The following is a 27,748-nucleotide window of genomic DNA, read 5'->3' on the forward strand; positions in this document are numbered from 1 at the left end:
GGGTTGGTCATCCTACTCAGAAAAAAAAAAACCCGGCAGTCTTATTATATTATTGGGTACCAGAGACTGAAGTGAAAAGGTTGAAAGATAAAATGAGTAATCAGAGAAGTGGTAGATACAATTCAGACCCTTTTATTAACTCTTTAAAATCCTCCATCAAATATGTACATTTTCGGATAACACATGAGCGTAGGTAAGCAATGAGCTTCACCTAAGGAATCAATGTAACCATATTGAAAACCGTACAAGCAGAATAGGTGTTTGTTTTGCTTATGCTGAAGTAGCAGAAGCTTTGCAGCAATACTCAAGCTGTATTAATATTAGTAGGCCCCACATATTTTGTATCATACAGTTCTAGTTCCCATGTGGACAAAATGTTATTAGTGTGGTGAAAAAAGGAAGCTGATTTTGGGGTTCACTTTTTTATTCTTGAAGGTTGCGTTTTTTATTATTTTGCTCCCATATTATTACAAGGTGATGCCGAAATAAAACAAGTCTGCTCACATACCTGCACATTCGTAAGTGAGCATGAAAATATTGGTTTGCACAGTGCACAAGTGCAATTTACTCTGACAAAATATTTCTCAAGGGAGTTTAAAGTCTGGAAGCGCTATCGGCCGCTGAGATAAGGCTACCAATCGTTTCTGGCTGCCATTAGATTCCGGGCAATAAATGTAGTTTACTGATGGGAGTGGCCGGGTTGAGATGTATTTTGTATTTTTCTTTGGCCACCGAAACGTTTTTCTTCTTTCTTTTGTCTGTATGTAATTCAGTTAGTCTTATCGTTACACGTTGTACATCGAACTTATCCAGTAACAACGTATCAATCAACAGCCCATGTACAGATCTAGACTCACCTGACTTGCACCTGGCCTCAGTACACTGCTTGGCCAAATTTAACGGCCACCAACATATCACTCATACTTTAGGGATTTAACAAGAGCACAATATGGCAGGGGAATGATGAGCTCACTTATCCTCAGCTGATATTTTTTCGTATACTTCTAGCTCTAATGTTGCGTCTACGTATGTAACAAGATCACTTGCTCTTTTGCAACACCCTGATTTTTTAGAATTTTCCACCATCTGGCTAAGATTTAATAGTTTATTCACTTATTCAGCATATTTGTGAAGTTTATTTCTCACCTACTCTACCAACTTTATAAAATTCTTTGGCTATTTGAATTCCAAATAGGAGTGTACATCTTGACTCACTCGACCATTGCTGAAATCTTCATCTTAGGAGATTTCAATGTTCACCATTAGCTTTGGCGCTCATCCTCTTTCCCAGACAAGACTGTCGAACAAACCTTCAACTTTGTTCTCCTAAACTATCTAGAACAATCGGTTCAGCACCCTACAAGTCTCCCTAGCCTCACCCTAACTTCTAATCCCTCAGCTTATTCTATTAAACTAAAGTACTCTCTGTTATAGGGTTCAATGATCACAATCACATTTCCCCATTACGTCCTATAGCTCCTGTACGACATATAAAACCACAGGGGAAGAAGCTCAATGGAATGACCTGAGGTTGTACTTTTCTGATTTTTCGTAGAATGGCTACTGGGTCGAGGTCAGAGAGCCTGGTGTGTGCCTGTCGTATTACGGAGGTGATTGTCTCAAAGATGGAGGCACGCATTCCACGCATTTTAACTACTACTCGTGATAAGGAGCCCATGCAGGTTTAGTCACGCTTGTTATCATGCAATCAAAGATAGAGAAGCAGCTCACAAAAGATACATGAGTCTTTGAACCCCTGTTAATCATGATATTTACATATCTGCCCGGAATCGTGCTAAGTCTATTCTCCGACTTATCTAGAGAAAATCTCAAAATCTTGGCTTAACAAAATTTTTACTGATACTTCTGGCATCTAGCCAAAACTATGCTATCTCTTTGTCTTTCTAAGTCCCCCTTAATTCTGATCGTGTAACAGCTGTAACATCTGTTTATAAAGCTGAACTCTGAAACTTTTTTTCTGAAAATTCCAATCTGGGCAATTGAGGATACATTCTTCCTATTTACCCTTACCTGTCTCACTTTACTATGCCTATTACTAAAATTCTTAAACCTTGTTTCCTGTGCCCTCTCTAGCTTATCGACGATATGGAGTTCCTACTATTGCCCATAAAAATAATGTGATATCGTATGCTTCCTATTTTATCTTACCTTTTCTTTGCTAACACCCTTCGTGGTCATACTCTTTCGTCTCTGCCTTTCAACTTCTATCTTCCCTATCTACTGGAAGTAAGGCTACATTCAGCCTGTGTCTAAGAGGGATAACCACTCTAGGGCGCTCGGCTTCCTAGGCTTGACCAAAGTGTGAGTGTTTCCCTACCCATGCCGATTCCTCCCTTTAAACCTCCTTGGTATCACTAAAATATGACCTTTGAAATCTAATGGAATAATTATTCTACTGCTTTAACTGCAATGTGGAACTATAAAAGGAAGAACTGGGATGATAAAAAAAGCAAATGTATACATTTATAAGAGTTTAATAATTTACAACTTTGATGTCACTTCTATACACTGCTTGAAGACGTATACATCTGGAGTAACACTTTTTTTCTTCTTCTTTACATTCCGGCTATGGCGCCGATAGGGTTTCATAGTGGGGCTTGGTAGTCGACCCCAGTCCGTTATGGCGTAGGCCATCTTGCTTGGATCAAGTTGTCTCCCTGACTTCATTCTCTTCTAGCGATAATTCAGAGTCTGAGTTGCAAGATGGTCTACAGGGGAGCATGGTTAGTCTTAGGCCACTCGGCGATGACTGAAAATTGTCAACTTGTAGAAGCGAACAGTACTCAAGCCCGGGACCTCCAAGACGCCACGTCCGCACGCTAACCACTCAGCCACTGCCTCCCAATAACATGGAGAGATAGAGGTAGAAACATTGTCAAGAAGCGTAATGGAAGCCGATAAAGAAAAAAAAAATACATACAAGTGACCGAAATAAGGTAGCACGGCCATGATTAAAATTTGAAAGATAAGTGACAAGCTGATCGCAGAAGAAAAGATATTGATAGCATGTATAATTATTAGAAAAGTCACCGTCGAATGATATTTAGTTCAAATACTGGAAAATTGTCTCTTTTCTGTTTTACTCGATTCCTTTATTTTCCGTACCCACTGGAACCACCATTGGACCCGCCATAGCCGCCGTTGGAGCTGCCATTAGAGCCGCCATAGCCGCCGTTGGAGCCGCCATTAGAGCCGCCATAGCCGCCGTTGGAGCCGCCATTAGAGCCGCCATAGCCGCCGTTGGAGCCGCCATTAGAGCCGCCATAGCCGCCGTTGGAGCCGCCATTAGAGCCACCATAGCCACCGTTGGAGCCGCCATTAGAGCCACCATATCCGCCGTTGGAGCCGCCATTAGAGCCGCCATAGCCGCCGTTGGAGCCGCCATTAGAGCCACCATAGCCGCCGTTGGAGCCGCCATTAGAGCCACCATAGCCACTGTTGGAGCCGCCATTAGAGCCGCCATAGCCGCCGTTGGAGCCGCCGTTGGAGCCGCCATTAGAGCCCCCATAGCCGCCGTTGGAGCCGCCATTAGAGCCGCCATAGCCGCCGTTGGAGCCGCCATTAGAGCCGCCATAGCCGCCGTTGGAGCCGCCATTAGAGCCACCATAGCCGCCGTTGGAGCCGCCATTAGATCCGCCATAGCCGCCGTTGGAGCCGCCATTAGATCCGCCATAGCCGCCGTTGGAGCCGCCGTTGGAGCCGCCGTTGGAGCCGCCGTTGGAGCCGCCATTAGGGCCCCCATAGCCGCCGTTGGAGCCGCCATTAGAGCCGCCATAGCCGCCGTTGGAGCCGCCGTTGGAGCCGCCATTAGAGCCGCCATAGCCGCCGTTGGAGCCGCCGTTAGAGCCGCCGTTGGAGCCGTCATTAGAGCCGCCATAGCCGCCGTTGGAGCCGCCGTTGGAGCCGCCGTAGCCTCCTTGACTAGGCAGAAGGTTGAAGACGGCATAGCCGGTGGCAGTTCGTCCGTTTCCTCCGCTGTTTCCTCCGTAACCATTATCGTTTCCTCCGCCGTTTCCTCCGTAACCACCACCGTTTCCTCCGTTTCCTACGTATCCACCACCGTTCCCTCCGCCGTTTCCTTCATAACCACCACCGTTTCCTCCGTTTCCTCCGTATCCATCACCGTTTCCTCCGTAGCTGCCTCCATTTCCTCCAAGGCCTCCGTTTCCTCCGTTTCCCGCGCCGTTGCCGTAGGACGAGGACGAGTGGCTGGAACTGTCGGGCGCAGCACAGCACACGCCCAACACCAACACCACGCCAACACACGCCACGAGCACCCTCTGGTGGAGGAAAGAGTATTAAGGAAAACTAAAGACCATTTTTTCGCCGTTGCTCCGCTCTCCCCTAAATGCTGCTAAACAAAGACGTGTACCATGACACTCCTTTGCTTCTCATCATGTACCTCTCTCTACCGTCTTGATCTTCCAAAAGTTATGGTCGTTAGTACCCCAAAAGAACGAGCAGAAAAAGAGAAAACTAAAGCTCATGCTTTTCTTATCAATTATTGTACTTCGAACTTGGTATATGGTATTGTCAGTTTCTATACCTCGATTTTGTCTAGTACGGCGACTCTTTCTATAATTGGCATCACTTAGAGTATATATCAAATGAAAGATTCACTGAGAAATAGTTTAGTATGTTATAGGTAACGCAAATTAGTGAAATGAAACAAAAAACACAACAACAGCTGACACACAAAAAGGTATAGAAAAGGAGAGAAAAGTGCTGTTAGCATTGTTATCAGTAATACAAGAATTATTAGAAATAGTGATGGTAGTAGAAGTAGTAGTAGCAGTAACTGTTATTGTTAATGATGTATAGTGGCACTTGTAGTGGTGCCATTAATATCAGTATTAACGATAATAGTAGGAGTTTTATAAATGATTTTATTATCATTACTATTACTATAATTATTGTTATTATTATTATTATTATTATTATTATTATTATTATTATTATTATTATTATTATTATTATTATTATTATTATTATTATTATCAATTGTTATTATCATTATTTTTATTATTATTATTATTATTATTATTATTATTATTATTATTATTATTATTATTATTATTATTATTATTATTATTATTATTATTACTAGTAGTACTAGTAGTAGTAGTAGTAGTAGTAGTAGTACCAGACACTCTGGCCCAAAAGCCACCAACATCTCCAAAATGGATTATGAAGCCACAGTGGTGGAGAGTGACATTAGGGTGGGTCGGGAGTGATTGGAGTAGTAGGAGGTGAGTAGGGAAGGAAAGGGGGATCTAGACGTAATAGATGATAGGGTATTATGTATAGTTTTAGTGCTAGGTAGTATTAGTGATATGGTTGAATGCCACAGTCATTAGCGAATGACCTCCAAGCCATGGAGCCCTCCATGATTATGTGTCAGGAAAATAAACATGGGTGGAGGTATCATTTAGGTAGTAGTAGTAGTAGATGTAGTAGTAGTAGTAGTAGTAGTAGTAGTAGTAGTAGTAGTAGTAGCAGTAGTAGAAGTAATAGTAGTAACAGTAGTAATAGTAGTTGTAGTAGTAGTAGTAGTAGTAGTAGAAGAAAAAGTAGAAGTAGTAGTAGTAATAGTACTAATAGTAGTAGTAGTAGTAGTAGTAGTAGATTTAGTAGTAGTAGTAGTAGTAGTAGTAGTAGTAGTAGTAACAGAATGAAGAGGAAGAGGAGGAGAAGAAAGAGGAGGAGGAGGAACAGCAACATACATATTAAACGTATTAGGAGTAGCAATTTTGGTAGGAGTACTTTTTGTCTGCCACCATACTATAACTATTTGTCTATTCATTGGCTGTATTGGCCCTATAAATTGAATTTACCTGTTCTTACTCCCTTTCCTGTTGGTCGATACCTGGGGACTTGGGGAAACCCGGATAAACTGTAATAACACGAATGTCACACTCGCCCTTAGCCCCTGAGTAGTGTGTCTTTACCCATCCACAGGTCCAGGGTTCAGTGAGAGGGAAATAAGCACCAAGGTAATCTGCATATGCCTTATCAACTTTAGCCTTACCTATAAAGCATGCTATAGTAATGGATTGTGACCCATTGTTTCAAAAAAATATCGTGTAAAAATTCTCGTATAGACTGTGATAAGTGCCTGGGTATAATAGTTGCCAAGTATTGCATTAGCTTCATAAGTTCCTGCACTTTATTTGAAGGAAGTTACAGCAGCAATACAGTAGTGCTTTACATTAGTCATACATCATGAATTACTTAGAAACAAGTCTGATCTGTGTGTGTGTGTGTGTGTGTGTGTGTGTGTGTGTGTGTGTGTGTGTGTGTGTGTGTGTGTGTGTGTGTGAGAGAGAGAGAGAGAGAAGCAGACACACAACCACACGCAGATAGACACACGTATCTAAGTTATCGAGTTCTAAGGGTGTATATCTACGAAACTCACCATTTTTTAGCTGTCTTGCTGGGTGAAGGCAGTGAAGAAGAGTCTGCCGAAGAAGAGCCTCACATTCATTATATACCTCCACCAGCAGTTGCCAGATAGTGCCTCATTCCCCACGGCCGTTCAAACATCATCATTAATCATGTATTCTCCTTCAGATTTTCCACACCGCAGAGAGAGAGACATATATATATATATATATATATATATATATATATATATATATATATATATATATATATATAAATATATATATATATATATATATATATATATATATATATATATATATATATATATATATATATATATATATATATATATATATATATATATATATATATATATATATATATATATATATATATATATATATATATATATATATATATATATATATATATATATATATATATATATATATATATATATATATATATATATATATATATATATATATATATATATATATATATATATATATATATATATATATATATATATATATATATATATATATATATATATATATATATATATATATATATATATATATATATATATATATATATATATATATATATATATATATATATATATATATATATATATATATATATATATATATATATATATATATATATATCTATATATATATATCTATATATATATATATATATATATATATATATGGGTAGGCAGTGGAACTGGTAGCGTACTGGGCCCACATTCACTGCGTGATGGACGACGCGGGTTCGAATCACGCTACCACTCGGATCTTTCAGTCACCGCTGAGTGGCTTAAAACTACCCACATGCTGTCCTGAAGACCACCCATCAACCCGGACTCTAGAGGAAGCCGTCCAAGCGAATCAAGAACGAGTTCTGGGGCAGCATGAGCCAATGCAAGATGGCGCCACTATAAACACTCGCCTGCGCCAGAACAGGCTGGGCCGACCATCAGGCCCCACTCAGGAAGCCTTGGGCCGACCATCAGGCCCCACCAGGAAGATGCCTACCAGCGCAACAGGAACGACGTAAAAAAAAAAAAATAAAATAAAAAATATATATATATATATATATATATATATATATATATATATATATATATATATATATTTATCTATCTATCTATCTATATAACTATCACTATCTATCTATCTATCTATCTATCTATCTATCTATCTATCTATCTGTCTATCTGTCTATATATATATATATATATATATATATATATATATATATATATATATATATATATATATATATATATATATTTATCTATCTATCTATCTATCTATCTATCTATCTATCTATCTATCTATCTATCTATATATCTATCTATCTATCTATCTATCTATCTATCTATCTATCTATCTATCTATCTATCTATCTATCTATATATATATATATATATATATATATATATATATATATATATATATATATATATATATATATATATATATAAAGACAGATCCTCTCTTTATCCACACCATACTACATTCATACAACATATACACCTTTTCCCAAAATTAAAATTTCAAAATGGCGCACCTACATCAAGCCTCTGTCTCCGCCTGGGGGGGGGGACCACAAATTCCTCCAGGGAGGACTCCCCTTCTGGCTGCCGACCCGAGGGGTGTCTTGATAACTCCTCGAATCTCTTTCTTCTCAATTTCTGCAACATTCGCGGTCTTCGCTCTAATTTTCATTCTGTGGAACATCATCTCTTCTCCTCCAAACCTCACCTTCTCTTCCTTACCGAAACACAGGTTTCTGAGGCTACTGACAGCAATCTCTACTCTGTTCCCTCCTACTATCTCTATCCTAAATTTCAATCCAAAGCTGGATGTTGCGCCTACCTGCGCAACGACCTCACTTGCTCTCGTGCCCACAACCTTGACTCTTCTGAATTTTCTACCATCTGGCTAAGACTTCATTGTCATTCTATTACTAAATACATCTGTGCTGTTTATCTCTCACCTAACTCTACCAACTATGAAAAATTATTTGGCTATTTGAATTCTAAAGTGGAGCACATCTTGACCCACTCTTCCTTCGCTGAAATCTCCATCCTAGGAGATTTCAATGTTCACCACCAGCTTTGGCTTTCATCCTCTTTCACAGACCATCCTGGTGAACAAGCCTACAACTTAGCTATCTTCAACGACCTAGAGCAGTTGGTCCAGCACCCTACACGTATTCCCGACCGTCTTGGAGACCGGCCCAACATTCTAGACCTCTTCCTTACCTCAAACCCTTCTGCTTATTCTGTCAAACTGTTCTCTCCGTTGGGCTCCTCCGATCACAATCTTATTTCTGCATCCTCTCCTATCGCTCCTGTACACCCTCTGGACCCATCGAAGAGGCGATGCTTCTGGCATTTTGCTTCAGCTCGGTGGGACGACCTGAGGATGTACTTCTCCGCTTTCCCGTGGAATGATTATTGCTTCCAGGATAGAGACCCCTCTGTGTGTGCTCAGCGCATCACAGAGGTGATTGTCTCTGGAATGGAGGCATACATTCCTCGTTCTTTCTCTACTCCTCACGCTAAAAAGCCTTGGTTTAATCACGCTTGTTCTCGTGCTGTCAATGATAGAGAGGCAGCTCACAAAAGGTACCAGAGCCTTCAAACTAATGCTAATTATGAACTTTACATTTCTGCCCGAAATCGTGCCAAATCTATTCTCCGACTAACCAAAAATTCTTTCATTAATAGAAAATGCCAAAACCTTGCTTTCTCTAACTCTTCCCGTGACTTCTGGCATCTAGCCAAAAACATCTCCTCCAACTTCACTTCTTCATCTTTCCCTCCACTCCTCAGTCCTGACGGCAACACTGCCGTCTCATCTATCTCTAAGGCTGAACTCTTCTCTCAAAAAATTTCTAAAAACTCCACTCTGGACGATACTGGGCATATTCCTCCTACTCATCCCCCCTCTGACTCCTTTATGCCTGTTATAAAGATTCTTCAAAATTATGTTTTCTATGCCCTCTCTGGCCTCAATCCTCAGAAGGCTTATGGACCTGATGGAGTGCCTCCTATTGTCCTTAAAAACTGTGCCTCCGTGCTGTCACCCTGCCTGGTCAAACTCTTTCGCCTCTGCCTGTCAACATCTACCTTCCCTTCTTGCTGGAAGTATGCCTTCATACAGCCTGTGCCTAAGAAGGGTGACCGCTCCAATCCCTCAAACTACCGTCCTATAGCTTTACTTTCTTGTCTATCTAAGGCTTTTGAATCTATCCTTAACCGGAAGATTCAAAAGCACCTTTCCACTTCTGACCTTCTATCTGATCGCCAGTATGGGTTCCGCAAGGGGCGTTCTACTGGAGATCTCCTAGCCTTCTTAACTGACTCTTGGTCATCCTCTCTTAGCCGTTTCGGTGAAACCTTTGCTATTGCGCTGGTCATATTAAAAGCTTTTGATAGGGTCTGGCACAAATCTTTGCTTTCCAAACTACCCTCCTACGGTTTCTATCCTTCTCTCTGTACCTTTATCTCCTGTTTCCTTTCTGACCGTTCTATTTCTGCTGTGGTAGACGGTCACTGTTCTTCCCCTAAATCTATTAACAGTGGTGTCCCACAGGGTTCTGTCCTATCTCCCACTCTTTTTCTGTTGTTCATTGATGATTTTCTTTCCAAAACGAACTGTCCTATCCATTCCTACGCCGATGATTCCACTCTGCATTACTCAACTTCTTTTAATAGAAGACCCACCCTTCAGGAACTTAACGACTCAAGGCTGGAGGCTGCAGAACGCTTAGCCTCAGCCCTTACTATTATTTCCGATTGGGGCAAGAAGAACCTGGTGTCCTTCAACGCCTCAAAAACACAGTTTCCCAACCTATCCACTCGACACAATCTTCCATCTTTACCACCCCAAACCCATCTTGCCCCCAACACCCATTTTGCCACCTTCCTCAGCACTAAACACCACATCCTTAACCCCAAACCCATCTTACTGAGCCCCCAAACCCATCTCTTACTAAATGGCTTGCCACCCCAAGAGGCCCATCTATACTGCACCCCAATCCATCTTGCCACCCCAATACCCATCTTGCCACCCCTCATCACAAACGTTCAAGTGTTTATGCATCATCATGTGTCCATCCACTCAGCACTAGTCACTCCCTGGACAGAGTGAGCCTCACCTTATCCATTCGTATCCATCTATCAGTCTGTTCACATTGACTGACAACGCTGATCTGACCTACATTAAATTCCGCGCAATTGTTGAATCTCACACCACAGAGCATCTATTACTCCTGACTTCTGCTCTTCCTGTGCAACCTTGCCTAACTTGCATGCCTCACATTTCAGCCTTTATCCACCTGTTCTACTATACTCATTTCCCTCTGATTTACTGTTGTTGGTCACAACACCCAACCATCTTTCACTACCTCCATTCCTCCCCGCTATGATGAACTCTAGTGAATGACTACTCTTTAAAATCAATAAACATCGTGCCTAAACCTTCGAACTTTTATCCACGGTCATCTACACCATCTTATCATGTTTGACCTATCAACGGCTCCCCTCCATCCTCACCTCCGTTCCCACCTCCTACCAAAATGGGGAGCTTTTTTAAGAAAGGTGAATGTCATTACTTTTTGTGCCCTTGAAGGTTTGCTGTCGCATGTTTATAAGATAACGAAACTTTACATGCACTCACAACATAGATATATGTCATATAGATATATATATATATACTCTATGATTTAAACTTATTGAAATAGTCAGGTCAATGTTGACTAGAAAACATGGAATTATCTTGTATTGTTAAACGATTCTATTCTCTTTTGTCAATTAGTCACGTATCACCGTAAGTGAATATCTTTGGGAAGATCACTTGACGCGAAAGCCGTTGAGTCGGCTTAGATTAGTCAAGAGGTGACAGGCACTGGTGGAGAAGAGTGTACACAAGCGAGAAATATTTACCACTACATAGTCTCCCCGTGGTGCATAGTGCTGATACTATTACTTGGTAATAAAAGGCATAAACTGGGAGAAAACCTGAATCTAAAGCATAATTGTTGCAAACTTTTTCATGAAAATACACTAGAATGGGAGGCTTCCAGGTGGTGGCCATCTTAAGTCATTATGTATCCTTCCTCTTCAGACATTGATTTCCTTGTAGCACGCAATATCTGTACGATATTCTGTAACATGGAGCCTATAGCGAAGAAATTCCGGATCGGGTATCAAGAGAGCTCATTCGCCTTTCTCGGCATGATCGTTGTCATCCCTATGTGGGAACGATCTAACCCACATTTAGATCCTTTTGAGGTATAAATAAGCTACGGGCCAAACAACGCCACATGCATGACAGCTCCTGTGAGGTAGGCTTATTCAACCAACCCCTGTTCCCATCAATTACCTCCTATTAATGAAAGCTCTTCGTATTATATGACGATGTAAGAGTTTCTTCTCCAGGGTTTGTTGGTCCACGTTTCCACTATGATTTCGTTTCAGCAGTTCTTGCCTATTGTACACTCCAGTAGAGACTTGAATTTATCCAAATCAATATAATGATGTTACTAAATCTAGTCACTCTCAGTTGTGCTCCACCGATAATTTTGTGTATTGATCCATTACTCTATATTAACAAAGGTCTCTGCTTTATCAAAACCCATTTGAAGGGTTGAGAATCTTTGACTTCCATTGCCACCATAACTTTAGGCTGTAAGAAGTGAACAGGCCGACAATAACATCCGTTTTATGTTCCAAGCTTTAGCAGGCTTCATTACACAAGTGTGACGAAATCTGTAAGAGAGGAAACCAAAGTTCCACCGAAAAAGAACTTTTCTCTTTCCACTATGCACGGATAATTCACGGGCAATGTGCATCAAGGTATACTTTTAAACTGGAGCATCGAAAATTTGTCATCTGTAGCATCAAGCTCGTAATATATATATATATATATATATATATATATATATATATATATATGATATATACTATATATATATATATATATATATATATATATATATATTGCACACATTAAATGAAAGTATCATAAAGTTCGCAGAATTTTATCATGTCCTTAAAAAAGAAAAAAAATCCTCCAGGCTAAAACAGATTAACACGTCAGAACATATCATTTTCTGAGAAAATAGTATGCCTTGCTACTTGGTCACCTGCAATCAGTATTCTGCGCGACTGTTAGAACCTGAACCCTCACAGGTTACGACACAAAAGCTCCTTTTAATAATGACCATGGAAGGAATAGTTATTTGAGATATAAGATCAGTGTACAAATTTGAGCCTCAGGTGAAACTTAGATGGAAAGGACATCAGATTATGGGCTTTGGAAAAAAGTTTGTGGTACTACTTCTCAAGGGCTGCGTACAGGTGGTATCTAGCTATGTACAAAGAGAGAGAGACGCAAATTCTCAGCGAAGACGACCATACAGTAAAGACCGGGCAACATCAATAAATCGACCCAAAGCCATTCCTGCTCAGCAACATTTAATTGAAGAAGAGGTCTAAGAATAACAGTTATTCAGTTAGCCAAGTCTGGAACACGCTTATCATATGGTTCTCAAATTCATATCTCATGCACGTTTATAAAAATTTGAGACTTCCTCTACTCGCGATGGGTACCACGTTTGCAAGCCCTGATCAGCTGATTCTATCGGGCGATCATACTTTAACATCTGATAATATTGTTAGCGAACAAAATTGGGGTTAATGAAAGGCAGTAGTTCCTCAGATTAACGTCACACGGAGATACGGTAAACGCCTGGATCCCGCAGTATGGCCCGTGAATCCATCGAATTGGATCAAAATGAATGTTATGCAGCGCGTGGATCATCGGGACCAAAATCAAGTTCAAATCTACGCACTAAGTCAGCTCAAAACTACGAACTAAGAAAGCCACCATTTTCTGAGATCAGATGGGGACCATTCTCGATATTAATAGCATTATCTTGAAGGTCAAAGAACTGCTGACCCAGGAGCCTACTATGCAAATGTTTATAGGAAATGAAGAAAGAGGCATATAGTATATATATACGTGAGAATTTTTTTTTACATCATGGTGGGATCTTGTTTCACCAGTGGATACTGCACCAGCACGTCTGCGTCAGGTTGCAAAAAAAGTCCCGGTCTTGAGAATTTCGATGGGAGTAGCTATCCACCCGCCTTATAGTCCAGGGATTGGTTCGATCGAACTCATGTCCTTTTTCCAAACTCATACTGCCTAAAAGGAGACTCATTTTAGTGATGTGAATCTAAAAGTCACTGTCAACACATAGTTGGTCTTCTGGAACAGACCTTCGACGTTCTTTAGAGACAGCTAACGGCGGCGACTGCAAAAATATCCCAGCAGGATGGCAACTATTTGAAAAATAAATTGAACGATCCTCATATTTTGACATGAGGCAATAAATTATTTTCAAAATTCCGCAGAACTTTTGATCCTCCCTCGTAACCTTATATATATATATATATATATATATATATATATATATATATATATATATATCTATATATATATAGTATATATATATATATATATATATCATCTATCTATCTATCTCATATATCTATATATATATATATATATATATATATATATATATATATTTATTTATTTATTTATTTATTTATTTATTTATTTATTTATTCACAACAAAGGAAACAGTCATGGGCACAATAAAAAGAAAACAATAATAAAAAAAGCCCGCTACTAGCTGCTCACAAATATAATCCAAAGAGGTGGCCGAAAGAGGGGTCAATTTCGGGAGGAGAGGTGTCCAGATACCCTTCTCTTGAAAAGGATTCAGTCGTGGTGGCAGGAAATACAGAAGAAGGAAGGTTGTTCCAGAGTTTACCAGCGTGAGGGATGGAAGAGTGAAGATGCTGTTTAACTCTTGCATAAGGTGTTTGGACAGTATAGGGATGAGCATGAGTAGAAAGTCGCGTGCTGCGGGGCCGCGGGAGGAGGGGAGGCATGCAGTTCGCAAGTTCAGAGGAGCAGTCAGCATGAAAATATCGAGAGAAGATAGAAAGCGAGGCAGCATGGCGGCGGAAATTAAAATGTAGAAGAATATCAGTTAGAGGAGGAGAGCTGATGAGACGAAGAGCCTTAGACTCCACTCTGTCCAAGAGAGCTGTGTGAGTGGAGCCCCTCCACACATGAGATGCATACTCCATACGAGGGCGGACAATGCCCCTGTATATGGATAGCAACTGTGCGGGGGAGAAGAACTGGCGGAGACGATACAGAACGCCCAACCTCGAGGAGGCTGATTTGGTGAGAGACGAGATGTGAAGTTTCCAGTTAAGATTTTGAGTTAAGGATAGACCGAGGATGTGTAGTGTTGAAGAAGGTGACAGCTGAGTGTTATCGAAGAATAGGGGATAGGTGTTTGGAAGACTGTGTCGAGTTGATAGGTGGATAAATTGTGTTTTTGAGGCATTGAAGGACACAAGGTTCCTTTTACCCCACTCGGAAATGATAGTAAGGTCTGAGGTTAAGTGTTCTGCAGCCTCCAGCCTGGAGTCATGTAATTCTTGTTGAGAGGGTCTTCTGTTGAAATAAACTGAATAATGCAGAGTGGAGTCATTAGCGTATGAGTGCATAGGACAGTTTGTTATAGAAAGAAGATCATTGATGAATAACAGGAAGAGAGTGGGTGATAGGACAGAGCCCTGTGGAACACCACTGTTAATAGGTTTATGAGAAGAATATTGACCGTCTACCACAGCAGAAATAGAAGGCCGGAAAGGAAACTGGAGATAAAGGAACAGAGAGAAGGGCAGTTTAGTAAGCAAAGACTTGTGCGAGACTCTATCGAAGGCTTTCGATATGTCTAGTGCAACTGAGAAAGTTTCACCGAAATGGCTAAGAGAGGATGACCAAGAATCAGTTAAGAGAGCAAGAAGATCGCCAGTAGAACGTCCCTTGCGGATCACATACTGGCGATCAGATAGAAGGTAAGAAGTGGAAAGGTGCTTTAGAATCTTCCGGTTAAGGATTGATTCAAAAGCTTTAGATAGACAGGAAAGTAAAGCTATAGGGCAGTAGTTTGAGGGATTGGAACGGTCACCCTTCTTAGGCATTGGCTGTACAAAGGCAGGAAAGGTAGATGTTGATAGGCAGAGCCGAAAGAGTTTGACTAGGCAGGGTGTCAGCACGGAAGCACAGTTTTTAAGGACAATAGGAGGCACTCCATCAGGTCCATAAGCCTTCTGAGAGTTGAGGCCAGAGAGGGCATAGAAAACATCATTTGGAAGAATCTTAATAACAGACATAAAGGAGTCGGAGGGGGGATGAGTAAGAGGAGTATGCCCAGAATCGTAAAGAGTGGAGTTGGTACAGAAAGTTTGAGCGAAGAGTTCAGCCTTAGAGATAGAAGAGACGGCACTGCTGCCGTCTGGGTTAAGAAGAGGCGGGAAAGAGGAAAAAGCGAAATTGGTGGAGATATTTTTGGCTAAGTGCCAGAAGTCTCTGGAAGAATTAGAGAAAGCTAGGTGTTGACATTTGTTATGGATAAGGGAGTTTTTGGTAAGTCGAAGAATATATTTAGCACGATTCCGGGCGGAAATGTAAAGGTCATGGTTAGCAGGAGTTCGAAGGCTCTGGTACGTTTTGTGAGCTGCCTCTCTATCTTTGACAGCACGAGAACAAGCGTGATTAAACCAAGGCTTTTTAGCACGGGGAGTAGAGAAAGTATGTGGAATGTATGCCTCCATTCCTGAGGCAATCACCTCTGTGATGCGCTGGGCACATACAAAGGGGTCTCTATCCTGGAAGCAGTAGTCATTCCGCGGGGAAATCGGAAAAGTACATCCTTAGGTCGTCCCACCGAGCTGAAGCAAAATTCCAGAAGCATCGCCTCTTCGGTGGGTCCAGAGGGTGTACAGTAGCGATAGGACATAATACAAAAATAAGGTTGTGATCGGAGGAGCCCAACTGGGAGAACGGTTTGACAGAGTAAGCAGAAGGGTTAGAGGTAAGGAAGAGGTCTAATATGTTGGGCCGGTCTCCAAGACGGTCGGGAATCCGTGTAGGGTGCTGAACCAACTGCTCTAGGTTACTGAGGAGAGCAAAGTTGTAGGCTTGTTCACCAGGCTGGTCAGTGAAAGAGGATGAAAGCCAAAGCTGGTGGTGAACATTGAAATCTCCTAGGATGGAGATTTCAGCGAAGGGAGAGTGGGTCAAGATGTGCTCCACTTTAGAATTCAGGTAGTCAAAGAATTTTACATAGTTGGTAGAATTAGGTGAAAGATAAACAGCGCTGATGTATTTTGAAATAGAATGACAATGAATCTTAGCCAGGTGGTGGAAACTTCAGAGGAGTCAAGGTCCTGGGCACGAGAGCAACATCCAGCTTTGGATGTAAATTTAGGATAGAGATAGTAGGAGGGAACAGAGTAAAGATTGCTGTCAGTAGCTTCAGAAACCTGTGTTTCGGTGAGGAAGAGAAGGTGAGGTTCAGAGGAGGAGAGATGGTGTTCCACAGAATGAAAGTTAGAACGAAGACCGCGAATGTTGCAGAAATTAATAAGAAAAAGGTTCGAGGAGTTATCAAGACACCTCTCAGGTCGGGTGCCAGAAAGGGGAGTCCTCCATGGGGGAATTTGTGGTCCCCCCCCGAGGCGGGGACTCCGTGGCACTGTTGTTGAACGCCATTTTGAATTTTGAAATTTGGGAAAAGGTGTGAGTGTTGTTTGAATGTAGTGTGGTGTGGATAGAGATAGGATCTGTCTTTACTTGCTGCTGGTGTAGATGAGACAATAGGGGAACGGTTAATGAGATAATGGGAAGGGTCTATGGAGGGAGTGGCTTGCGCCCGTTCTGTAGGTGTCTTCCTACCTACTGCAACAAATATATATATATATATATATATATATATATATATATATATATATATATATATATATATATATATATATATATATATATATATATATATATATATATATATATATATATATATATATATATATATATATATATATATATATATATATATATATATATATATATATATATATATATATATATATATATATATATATATATATATATATATTCATTCATTTATCTATATATTTATTCATCTATCTATATATATATTCATCTATCTATCTATCTATCTATCTTCTATCTATATATATATATATATATATATATATATATATATATATATATATATATATATATATATATATATATATATATATATATATATATATATATATATATATATATATATATATATATATATATATATATATATATATATATATATATATATATATATATATATATATATATATATATATATATATATATATATATATATATATATATATATATATATATATATATATATATATATATATATATATATATATATATATATATATATATATATATATATATATATATATATATATATATATATATATATATATATATATATATATATATATATATATTAATTGAGAGATTTTTTATTAATTTATTATTTTTTTTACAGCAGATGAGTCAGTTCAAGGGCATACAAAAGGTAACAAATGTTAAATAAAAAGCCCGCTACTCACTGCTCCGAAAAAAAGATAGGTCAATCTCGGGAGGAGAGGTGTCCTGATACCGTCCTTTTGAAAGAGTTGAAGTCGAAGGCAGGAGGAAATAGAGATGAAGGAAGATTGTTCCAGAGTTTACCAGCATGACGGATGAAAAAATGAAGATGCTGTTTAACTCTTGCGTAAGGGATTTGGACAGTAAAGGGATGAGCTTGAGTAGAAAGTCGTGTGTGGCGAGGCCGCGGGAGGGGTGAGGCATGCAGTTAGCAAGTTCAGAAGAGCAGTCAGCATGAAAATATCGATAGAAGATAGAAAGAGAGGAAACATGGCGGCGAAATTTAAGAGGTAGAAGACTATTAGTAAGAGGAGGAGAGCTGATGAGGCGAAGAGCCTTAGACTCCACTCTGTCCAAGAGAGCTGTGTGAGTGGAGCCCCCCCCCACACGTGAGATGCATACTCCATACGAGAGCGAACAAGGCCCCTGTAAATGGATAGCAACTGAACGGGGGAGAAGAACTGGCGGAGACGGTACAGTACGCCCAGGCTCGAGGAAGCTGATTTAGTAAGAGAAGAGATATGAAGCTTCCCGTTGAGATTTTGAGTTAGGGATAGACCGAGGATGTTGAGTGTTGAAGAAGGTGATAGCTGAGTGTTGTCAAAGAATAGGGGATAGATGTTTGGAAGATTGTGTCGAGTTGATAGGTGGAGAAAGTGTGTTTTTGAGGCGCTGAAGGACACCAAGTTCTTTTTGCTCCAATCGGAAATAATAATAAGGTCTAAGGCCTGGAATCATTTAGTTCCTGTTGGGTGGTTCTTCTATTAAAAGAAATTGAGTAATGCAGAGTAGAGTAATCGGCGTAAGAATAAATAGGACTGTTTGTTTTGGAAAGAAGATCATCAATGAACAACAGAAAGAGAGTGGGAGATAGTAGAGAACCCTGCGGAACACCACTGTTAATAGGTTTAGGGGAAGAACAGTGACCGTCTACCACAGCAGAAATAGAACGGTTTAGAGAGGAAACTGGAGATAAAGGTACAGAGAGAATGATAGAAACCGTAGGAGGGTTGTTTGGAAAGAAAAGATTTTTGCCAGACCCTTTCAAATGCTTTTGATATGTCCAGCGCAATAGCAAAGGTTTCACAGGAACGGCTAAGAGAGGATGACCAATAATCAATAAGGAAGGCAAGGAGATCATCAGTAGAACGCCCCTTGCGGAACCCATACCTGCGATCAGATAAAAGGTCAGAAGTGGAAAGATGCTTTTGAATCTTCCAGTTAAGGATAAATTCAAAAGCTTTAGATAGACAAGAAAGCAAAGCTATAGGACGGTAGTTTGAGGGATTGGAACGGCCACCCTTCTTAGGCACAGGCTGTATGAAGGCATCTTTCAGCAGGAAGGAAAGGTAGATGTTGACAGGCAGAGGCGAAAGAGCTTGACCAGGCAGGGTGTCAGCACGGAAGCACAGTTTTTAAGGACAATAGGATGCACTCCATCAGGTCCATAAGCCTTCTGAGGATTGACGCCAGAGAGGGCATAGAAAACATCATTAAGAAGAATCTTAATAACAGGCATATAGGAGTCAGAGGGGGGATAAGTAGGAGGAATATGCCCAGAATCGTCCATATTGGAGTTGTTACAGAAAGTTTGAGAGTTCAACCTCTGAGATAAATGAGACGGCAGTGCTGCCGTCAGGGTTAAGAAGAGGAGGGAAAGAGGAAGAAGTGAAATTGGAAGAGATATTTTTGGCTAGATGCCAGAAGTCTCTGGAAGAATTAGACAGCAAGGTGTTGACAGTTTCTATGGATGAAGGAGTTTTTGGTAAGTCGGAGAATATATTTGGCACGATTCCGGGCGGAAATGTACAGATCATGGTTAGTGGGAGTTCGAAGGTTCTGGAACCTTTTGTGAGCTGCCTCTCTATCTTTGATAGCACGAGAACAAGCATGATTAAACCAAGGCTTTTTAACATGGGGAGTAGAGAAAGTACGTGGAATGTATGCTTCCATTCCAGAGACAATCACTTCTGTGATGCGCTGGGCACACACAGAGAGGTCTCTATCCTGGAAGCAGTAATCATTCCACGGGAAATCGAAAAAGTACATCCTCAAGTCGTCCCACCGAGCTGAAGCAAAATGCCAGAAGCATCGCCTCTTCGGTGGGTCCAGAGGGTGTACAGGAGCAATATGACAGGATACAGAAATAAGGTTGTGATCGGAAGAACCCAACTGGGAGAACAGTTTGACAGAGTAAGCAGAAGGGTTAGAGGTAAGGAAGAGGTCTAGTATGTAGGGCCAGTCACCAAGACGGTCGGGAATACGTGTAGGGTGCTGAACCTACTGCTCTAGGTCAATGAGGAGAGCAAAGTTGTAGGCTTGTTCACCATACTGGTCAGTGAGAGAGGATGAAAGCCAAAGCTGGTGGTGAACATTGAAATCTCCCAAGATGGAGATTTCAGCGAAGGGAGAGTGGGTCAAAATGTGCTCCACTTTAGAGTTCAAGTAGTCAAAGAATTTTACATAGTTAGTAGAGTTAGGTGAGAGGTAAGCAGCACAGATGTATTTAGTAGTAGAATGACAATGAAGTCTTAGCCATATATAGATAAAAAGATTGAAAGAAAGATAAATAGATAGATTGATAGATAGGTAGATTGGTAGATGTTTTGTTAATCAAGTGCAAGACCGTCAGTTTAACTTGTGGACATGGGGGAATGAAAAACAAGCAGAGCCCGAGGCGAAGGCTTGTGGGCTGCATGATGTTAGTGGAGATCGGAAGGAAACGACAGAAACATGGACAAATGGAAGATGATGCAAAATAAAGACTGTTGGTTAATATTGAGATCAATGGCTTCAATGCAGTAATGTTTTGGTATGCATTTCAATGACTTGCAAAGGAAATTAAATCATTCGTTTCAGGGTTTTATCTGCCCACGAACTCTTTCGATTCACTCTTCTAATACTTCGATGAAACGGTCAGATGTAGCTATTAAAGGAATCATTTGTGTTCGCACAAGCTATTTCTAAAGGAACATTCTTTAATTTGTGGATTATTATATATAGAAAAAAAATCACCTGAAATTGATTTTACTGAATCGCCTTACTTGAATCGGTGAACTGTTTTTTCTAGTTCTCGAGTTAGATTAGAGCTGAAAGAAATGGAATTGTCAAAGTTGTTCAGATACGTGAAAGCCTGTCTTAAAAGGTCTTCATCAGCAATCCATTTTCAAAGGGAGAAATTAGAAAACATAATGAAAGGAAAAGGTATAAATGTACGAAAATGTAAGTTAGAAAAGATGAAAATTATAATGGTAAGTATGAGAGAATAAAGGGTAAAGGTACACGAAAAGCAGAGTGGAAATGAAAGAACACAAAGAGGAAGAGAACAGAAGTAAGAGGAATAAATAGAGGTACCATTAGAGCTCCGTCATTCAGAGCATTCATCCTCATGTTTTTTCAAGTTGTGTGTAGGGCAGGCTTACTTGAAAGGCTACGGTGCCTGGTGGGATTTCATGAGGATGCCTTCCTTCTTTTCTATAGCTTTTTCTTTTATCTTTTCTCTCCATTCTGAAGCTAGTCCTCCCTCCAGCTGATTTGGCGATCCTGGAGGTAGAGATGCCTTGCATGGTGTGTCGGCTTCACCATGTTGACCGTTTACTCCGAGATTTATAAACATCTTTTATGGATTTTACGGATTTTCATTTTAAGCTGTCTTTTGTAAATATTGTTATTGTTGCTGTTTTTGTTAAGTATTTTTTATGACTGCCTTTGTACTATTTTTACTTTTATTATCTGGTGACATTGAGTTAATCCTGGCCCTATGCGCACTAAATTACGTCAGTATCGAATGCTATATAGTATTATCAAAGGCCTTCATGCCAACATCAGTGATCTTATTGTTGCCTCAGGCCAGCATGATCTTTTGTTTTGCTCAGAGACACTTGCTTCTCAAATTCGACATATATATGAATAGCTTATTCCTGGCTCCAAGAAGCCCTTACTACTGAAGCGTGATGCCTTTCCTAGAGCTCGTGGTATGGCAGTTTACATACGTAGTGGCTTCTCTGCCTATCATAAGTCATGTTTTGAATGTGAGCGTCATGAGATTCAGATCATGAAAATATGTGGAAGGCATAATATATTTTATATTTTTTCCTTCTATCGTAACTCAGACCTTGGCAACAGTATATTTGATTGTCTTGCTGATAAGATGGCAGCTGTACAGCAGACTGATAAGAAGGCTTCATTTATTTTTGTTGGTGATTTCAATGTTCATCACAGAGACTGGTTAAACTCTGTTTCACCAACTGATTGCCATGGGGTTGCAGCTCTTTTTTTTTTTTTCCTTGCGACAGTCTGGTTGAACATAAGAACATAGGAGTCTGCAAGAGGCCGGTAGGCCTGTGCAAGGCAGCTCCTTTGAACCTAAGCTCCCGTGAATGTAACCCCACCTAATATCGCTGTCCATAAATTTATCTAATCTATTTTTGAATGTGACAATTGTATTGGCACTCACCACATGACTGCTAAGCCTATTCCACTCATCCACCACCCTGTTAGTAAACCAATCTTTGCCTATGTCCCTGTTGAATCTGAATCTATCCAGTTTAAACCCATTACTACGTGTCCTACCCGGTTCTCTTACCAACAAAACCTTATGAATACCCCCCTTATTAAAGCCCTTCATCCATTTATAAACCTCGATCATGTCTCCACGCACCCTTCGCCTTTCTAGAGAATGCAAGTTTAACAATTTGAGTCTTTACTCGTATGACAAGTTTGCTTAACCCCTGAATCATCTTAGTTATCCTCCTCTGCACTGATTCGAACATTTTGATATCCATTCTATAGCAAAGTGACCAGAACTGAACCGCATAATGAAGATGAGGTCTAACTAATGCTAAATATAGTTTAAGGAAGACTTCGGCGCTTCTGTTACTTACACTCCATGAAATAAATCCCAGTACCCTGTTTGCTCGATTTCTAACTTGAATGCATTGTGCCCTTGGACGGAGATCAGAGCTCACTAAGACCCCTAAATCCCTCTCGCATCCAGACCTGCTTATGGGAGTGTCATTTAGGTTATAGTTATGTGAGGGGTTGTTCCTATCTACACTCAGAATACAGCACTTCCCTACATTGAACTCCATCTGCCATTTATCCGCCCAGTCATACCATCTGTTTAGTTCATCCTGGAGAATACTAGCGTCCTGCTCCGACTCAATTATGCTACCGATCTTAGTATCATCTGCAAACTTACTGACATCAATACTTATTCTTCTATCTAAGTCATTAATATAAATAATAAAAAAAAGTGGACCTAATACTGAACCTTGTGGGACCCCACTCGTAACACATGCCCAGTCAGATATTTTACCATTGATTTGCACTCTTTGCTTCCCTTTGCTAAGCCACGCCTTGACCCAGTTAAAAACTTTACCCTCTACTCCGTGAGCCTGTAGTTTAAGTAACAGTCGTTGGTGAGGAACTTTGCCAAACGCTTTATTAGAATCAAGATAGATTACATCATAATTTTCATTTCTGTCTCCCACCTCAAATACTTTATTGTAGAAGGACAAGAGATTGGTTAGGCATGACCTACCTTTTTGTGAACCCATGCTGCGAGTCGTGAATTAAGCAATGTTTCTCTAGATGCTCCCGAATGTTCCTGGCTGTTATGGACTCCAGCATCTTGCCTATAACCGATGTAAAGTTAACTGGGCGATAGTTTGAAGCAGCTGACCTTTCCCCCTTTTTGAAAATCGGCCTCACATTAGCTACTTACCATAGGCTGGACACATAACCAATATTTACCGACATCTTAAAGATGTCGGTTAGTGGGTCACTGAGTACATCCTTGCATTCCTTTAATACCCTCGGAAATTTCCCGTCAGGACCTGGTGACTTATTCTTCTTAAGCTTATCTATCTCATCTTGTATTACTTGTCTAGTAATGTTTATATCCCTCAATTTATCGTCATCCCCGCCTTCGTATACCTGAACCCTTTCCGGAATAGTCGTTCGATCCTCTTGTGTGAATACTGAAAGGAAGTAGTCTTTCAACAATGTGCTCATATTTTCGTAATTTTCCACTAGCTCGCCTGTGCTTATTTTTTTTCTATACATCTGAAAGAAGCCCTTAGAATTACTTTTCGCTTCATTTGCTATTTTAATCTCATAGTTCCTTTTCACTACCCTGGTGTTTTTCTTCACTAATCTAGATAGTTCGACATTCCGGCCCCTGAGATGTGTTTCACCATTCCTTATTTTCTGATAAATGCACAATTTTTGGGTTTTAACTTAATGTGGTGTTCAGCACACTGTCTATAATGTTCCAGAAGCTGGACTAAGGTTGGCTTAATTTCGGAATAGTGTGCAAGTTTTAGGAATGCCTCTAAATTAGCTGTGTCTTGTTCGGGAGAAGCCTGACACGCCGAGGTTATGCCTGAGACTTGGGCTGAAGGGTATTCAGCTGGTTCCGGGGCGACATTTCTCCCATACACTAGACACTGGCATAATCTAACACCGTGTTTTAAGGATACAGGGGATCCAGACGTGTTTATTACCAATGCCTCTGCAAAACCTCTCTCCTTGACTGTCGCAAGAGTTACCTCCACCGTCACGCGGTGTATGTGAGGAGCTCCGTCGATACACACATCACTGCCCGTCGGAGGGGCGTTAGGGAAACGGATTTTAACAAGTTTTGCAGCACGATCCGGAACTATATGAGGACCTTCTACGACTGCCGTTGCTGTCCGCCACAAGTCTGCAATGTTTTCGTGTGGTTTGACCGTAATAGGTGACACTTGGGCGGTGGCAGTCCCTGAGTCTGTGGTGGGTTGGTCAGTTTCCCCCTCTGAGGGTGGGATTGCAGGTGACAGAGGCGATGGATTTACCATCCCCTGTATGCGTCGGCCATGATACACGATCGCGTTGCTTTCAGGGTTTATGGTTATGTGCAGGTCTTTCATGGCGTTTAATCCTAAGATTCCATCCACAGGTAAGGCAAATCTGCTAGAGACATAAAAGAAATCTCGAAAGGGACATACTTTTTCATGTAAGCTGACTGTTAGTGGTACTCGCTCAAGGATTCCCAAAGTGGTGCCCGTCACGCCTACCACATCCAGGTCGTTCTCTTGGAGCGGCCAATTTTCCCCACTCGCCTGTCGTGTGGATCTACAGGCATTTTGATCGGCTGAGTGGGGGCTAATTATTCAGACGAACCCGGAGGTGAAGGGGTGCTATCCCTTGGGAGGGAAGAGTACGTAGCCCGCGATCGCAAATTTACCACATTTAAATCACCAGTGTGCACCTGCCTCTTGCTCTCCTCACTTGAAGGACAGTGAACTGTAAGCGGAGTCGGAGATGACATTGACTGTCGCACCTGTGTCAACCGCTAAGGTGAGTGAAATTTTGCCCACCTTGCAAGGGAGGGCAATTATGCTTGTCCGTCCCAAGGCGGCAATGACGGAGTCAAGTTGCTCCCAATTAGTATTGTCCTTAAGGGACACTTGGATGTACGCCTCGGGGCTGTCACGAAGTCATGTCTTTTTATTCTGAGAAGAGGAGTGTGGTTTACTGTCCGCTGAGGACTTGTACCTCTGTTCCTCCTTGGCCTTTTGTATTGCAGAACAACTGTCTGAATCATGAAAACAATTCCCTTGGATAAGGCAAAAGGCAGCCTTCCGCTGATGGTTTGACCTAGGGTTCCTGTGTGATGAATGATGCCCGCCCCTGTAACCTCCTGACCTCCTATCTGAGCCCTGTCTTGAATGTGTTGATTCCCTACGTTTCGCGAAACAAGAATGTTCAGAATGTCCTGATTGTTTGCAAAAACTACAGGTGAGAGATGCCTTACTTTGTGCTTGCAATGCTGCGGCCGTTGCGAGGGGTTGATGGTGAGGGTGTTCCTGAACCTTGACTTCTAACTCTGAGACGAAGTCAACCAACTTCCCGCTCGGTTTGAAGGCCAAAGGAAGGGCAGAACGGCGGTTCTTCTCTGAAATATGAAATAAGTAAAAAAACAACTCGAAAGCTGTCTTCACCTGGTGCTTTTGCATACAGCCCCCTGGAAGCCAAAACGTGTCTTCTAGGCTCTTGACACAGTCAACCGCCAGCTGATTTGCCTCAATCATGGCGTCCCAAATCGGCTTTGTTGAGGAATTTTTTTTGGAGGGACTCAACCGTGTGTGCCATCTGTCTAACGATGCTTGGTTTACTCCCGCCCCCGAAGAGTTTTATGAAATTCCTTTTAAAAAACCTCATAGTTTACACCAATGTCCCCCGAAGCGAACGCTGAGGACTGCATCAAATTCAGTGCCCGAGAGCCTGGAAGTAACCGTGACCGAATGAAAGCGATTTTATCATGATCTTCCGTAATGGAGGAATTTACGATGGCAGATTCACACAAATCTAGGAACTGTCTCGCCGAAAAGTCGGTCTCGCCTCCCGAGAATTGTCGAATACTGGCGTGAGTTGGAATGACCCGAATCGGGGGCGGGGGGAAGTGGGGTGGGGCCCCGGGAGGAGGGGGGGGAGGTGGATCTACAGGCATTTTGATCGGCTGAGTGGGGGCTAATTATTCAGACGAACCCGGAGGTGAAAGGGTGCTATCCCTTGGGAGGGAGGAGTACGTACCCCCGATCGCAAATTTACCACATTTAAATCACCAGTGTCTGCACCTTGCTCCAATTCCTCCTCACTTGAAGGACGAGCCAACTGTTTAAAGGTGTCGCCGAGTTTAGCGAGAGTGTCTTTGTTCATACTATGGTGTAAATCATTTACAAAATAGGAGCATATGTTGATAGCTGTAAATATTAACCAATAAACGGAACGTGTATGAATTAATAGTTTGCACCAAAACCCTAAAAAAGGCAAGCAAGAATGGCTAGCAAGGTGCCTGTTTAGACGTAATAGAAGTTAAGGTTATAATGGAATGCCATAATGATATGGGTATATGAAAGAATAACTATAAACACTGTGGTATTTTAAGTGAGTATACCATTGAAGCTCACGTTTTCTTTCGAGCGGTGAAAAGAAAACGGAGGCAAGGCACACTGATGAAGATTAACTTTGATCAGGGAACTCACACTATACTCAATATACTCGCTAGCAAACAATAAGAAAGAATCAATATCGTATGCGAATGAACGTTACTCTCACAATTATGACTGATTAACAGTGTTAGGAACACAGAAATAAAAAAGGTCGTGCCTCTGCACGGACAATAATGAAATAAGCCGAGCCGGCATATTCTGAGAAGAAGGGAATATCCACAAATACCAAGATTAATCAGCTGATGTAGTGGAGAGGGCGACGGTTTGTGATGCCCTGGGGTACGTGCAGTCGTTGTAGGCGCGTCAGGAAACCTCGGGCGCGGCCATAGCGGCGGTGAGAGGTGAGGGATGGGCGGACATCGGAGGACTCGTAATGGCGGTTGAAAACTGCTGACCCAGCGAATTGAGCGGCAGTGATTAGGTGCTGGTACACTGCCGCCAGACGTATGATGGCCGCGGCGTTCTTGTTATAGTAAGAGATGGGCCGCGGTGGCAGATAAGACGACTTGGGTGTGTAACCTCTTGAGAAGACGCCTTGCAGGAAACGGTAGTGGTAACAGCTTGCAGTCACCGGGAGATGTCCGCGGGTACCCTTGCTGACTGTTTGCCGGAAGAGGTTTGGGCCGATGCTCCCGGCAGCGGCGGTGCTGCCGCCAGCTGTGGAGCGAGGGACATGTGGGGTGTTCCAAGGTCAGCGGGGCGTGCCTCCTCCTGGCTTGC

General features: G+C 41.2%; 1 protein-coding gene across 1 annotated transcript; it reads right to left on the minus strand.

The window, feature by feature from the left end:
- Positions 1 to 2,498: 2,498 nt before the first annotated feature.
- LOC127007609 (uncharacterized) lies at positions 2,499 to 6,469 on the minus strand. The gene is made up of 2 exons (XM_050878755.1): positions 6,437 to 6,469; positions 2,499 to 4,301 (listed from the first exon to the last, which is right to left on the minus strand). The coding sequence occupies exons 1-2, from the start codon at positions 6,437 to 6,439 to the stop codon at positions 3,114 to 3,116; spliced, it is 1,191 nt and encodes a 396-aa protein (XP_050734712.1). The 5' UTR covers positions 6,440 to 6,469; the 3' UTR covers positions 2,499 to 3,113.
- Positions 6,470 to 27,748: the final 21,279 nt, after the last annotated feature.

This window comes from Eriocheir sinensis, chromosome 36 (assembly GCF_024679095.1).
Source record: "Eriocheir sinensis breed Jianghai 21 chromosome 36, ASM2467909v1, whole genome shotgun sequence".
Classification (NCBI taxonomy): domain Eukaryota; kingdom Metazoa; phylum Arthropoda; class Malacostraca; order Decapoda; family Varunidae; genus Eriocheir; species Eriocheir sinensis.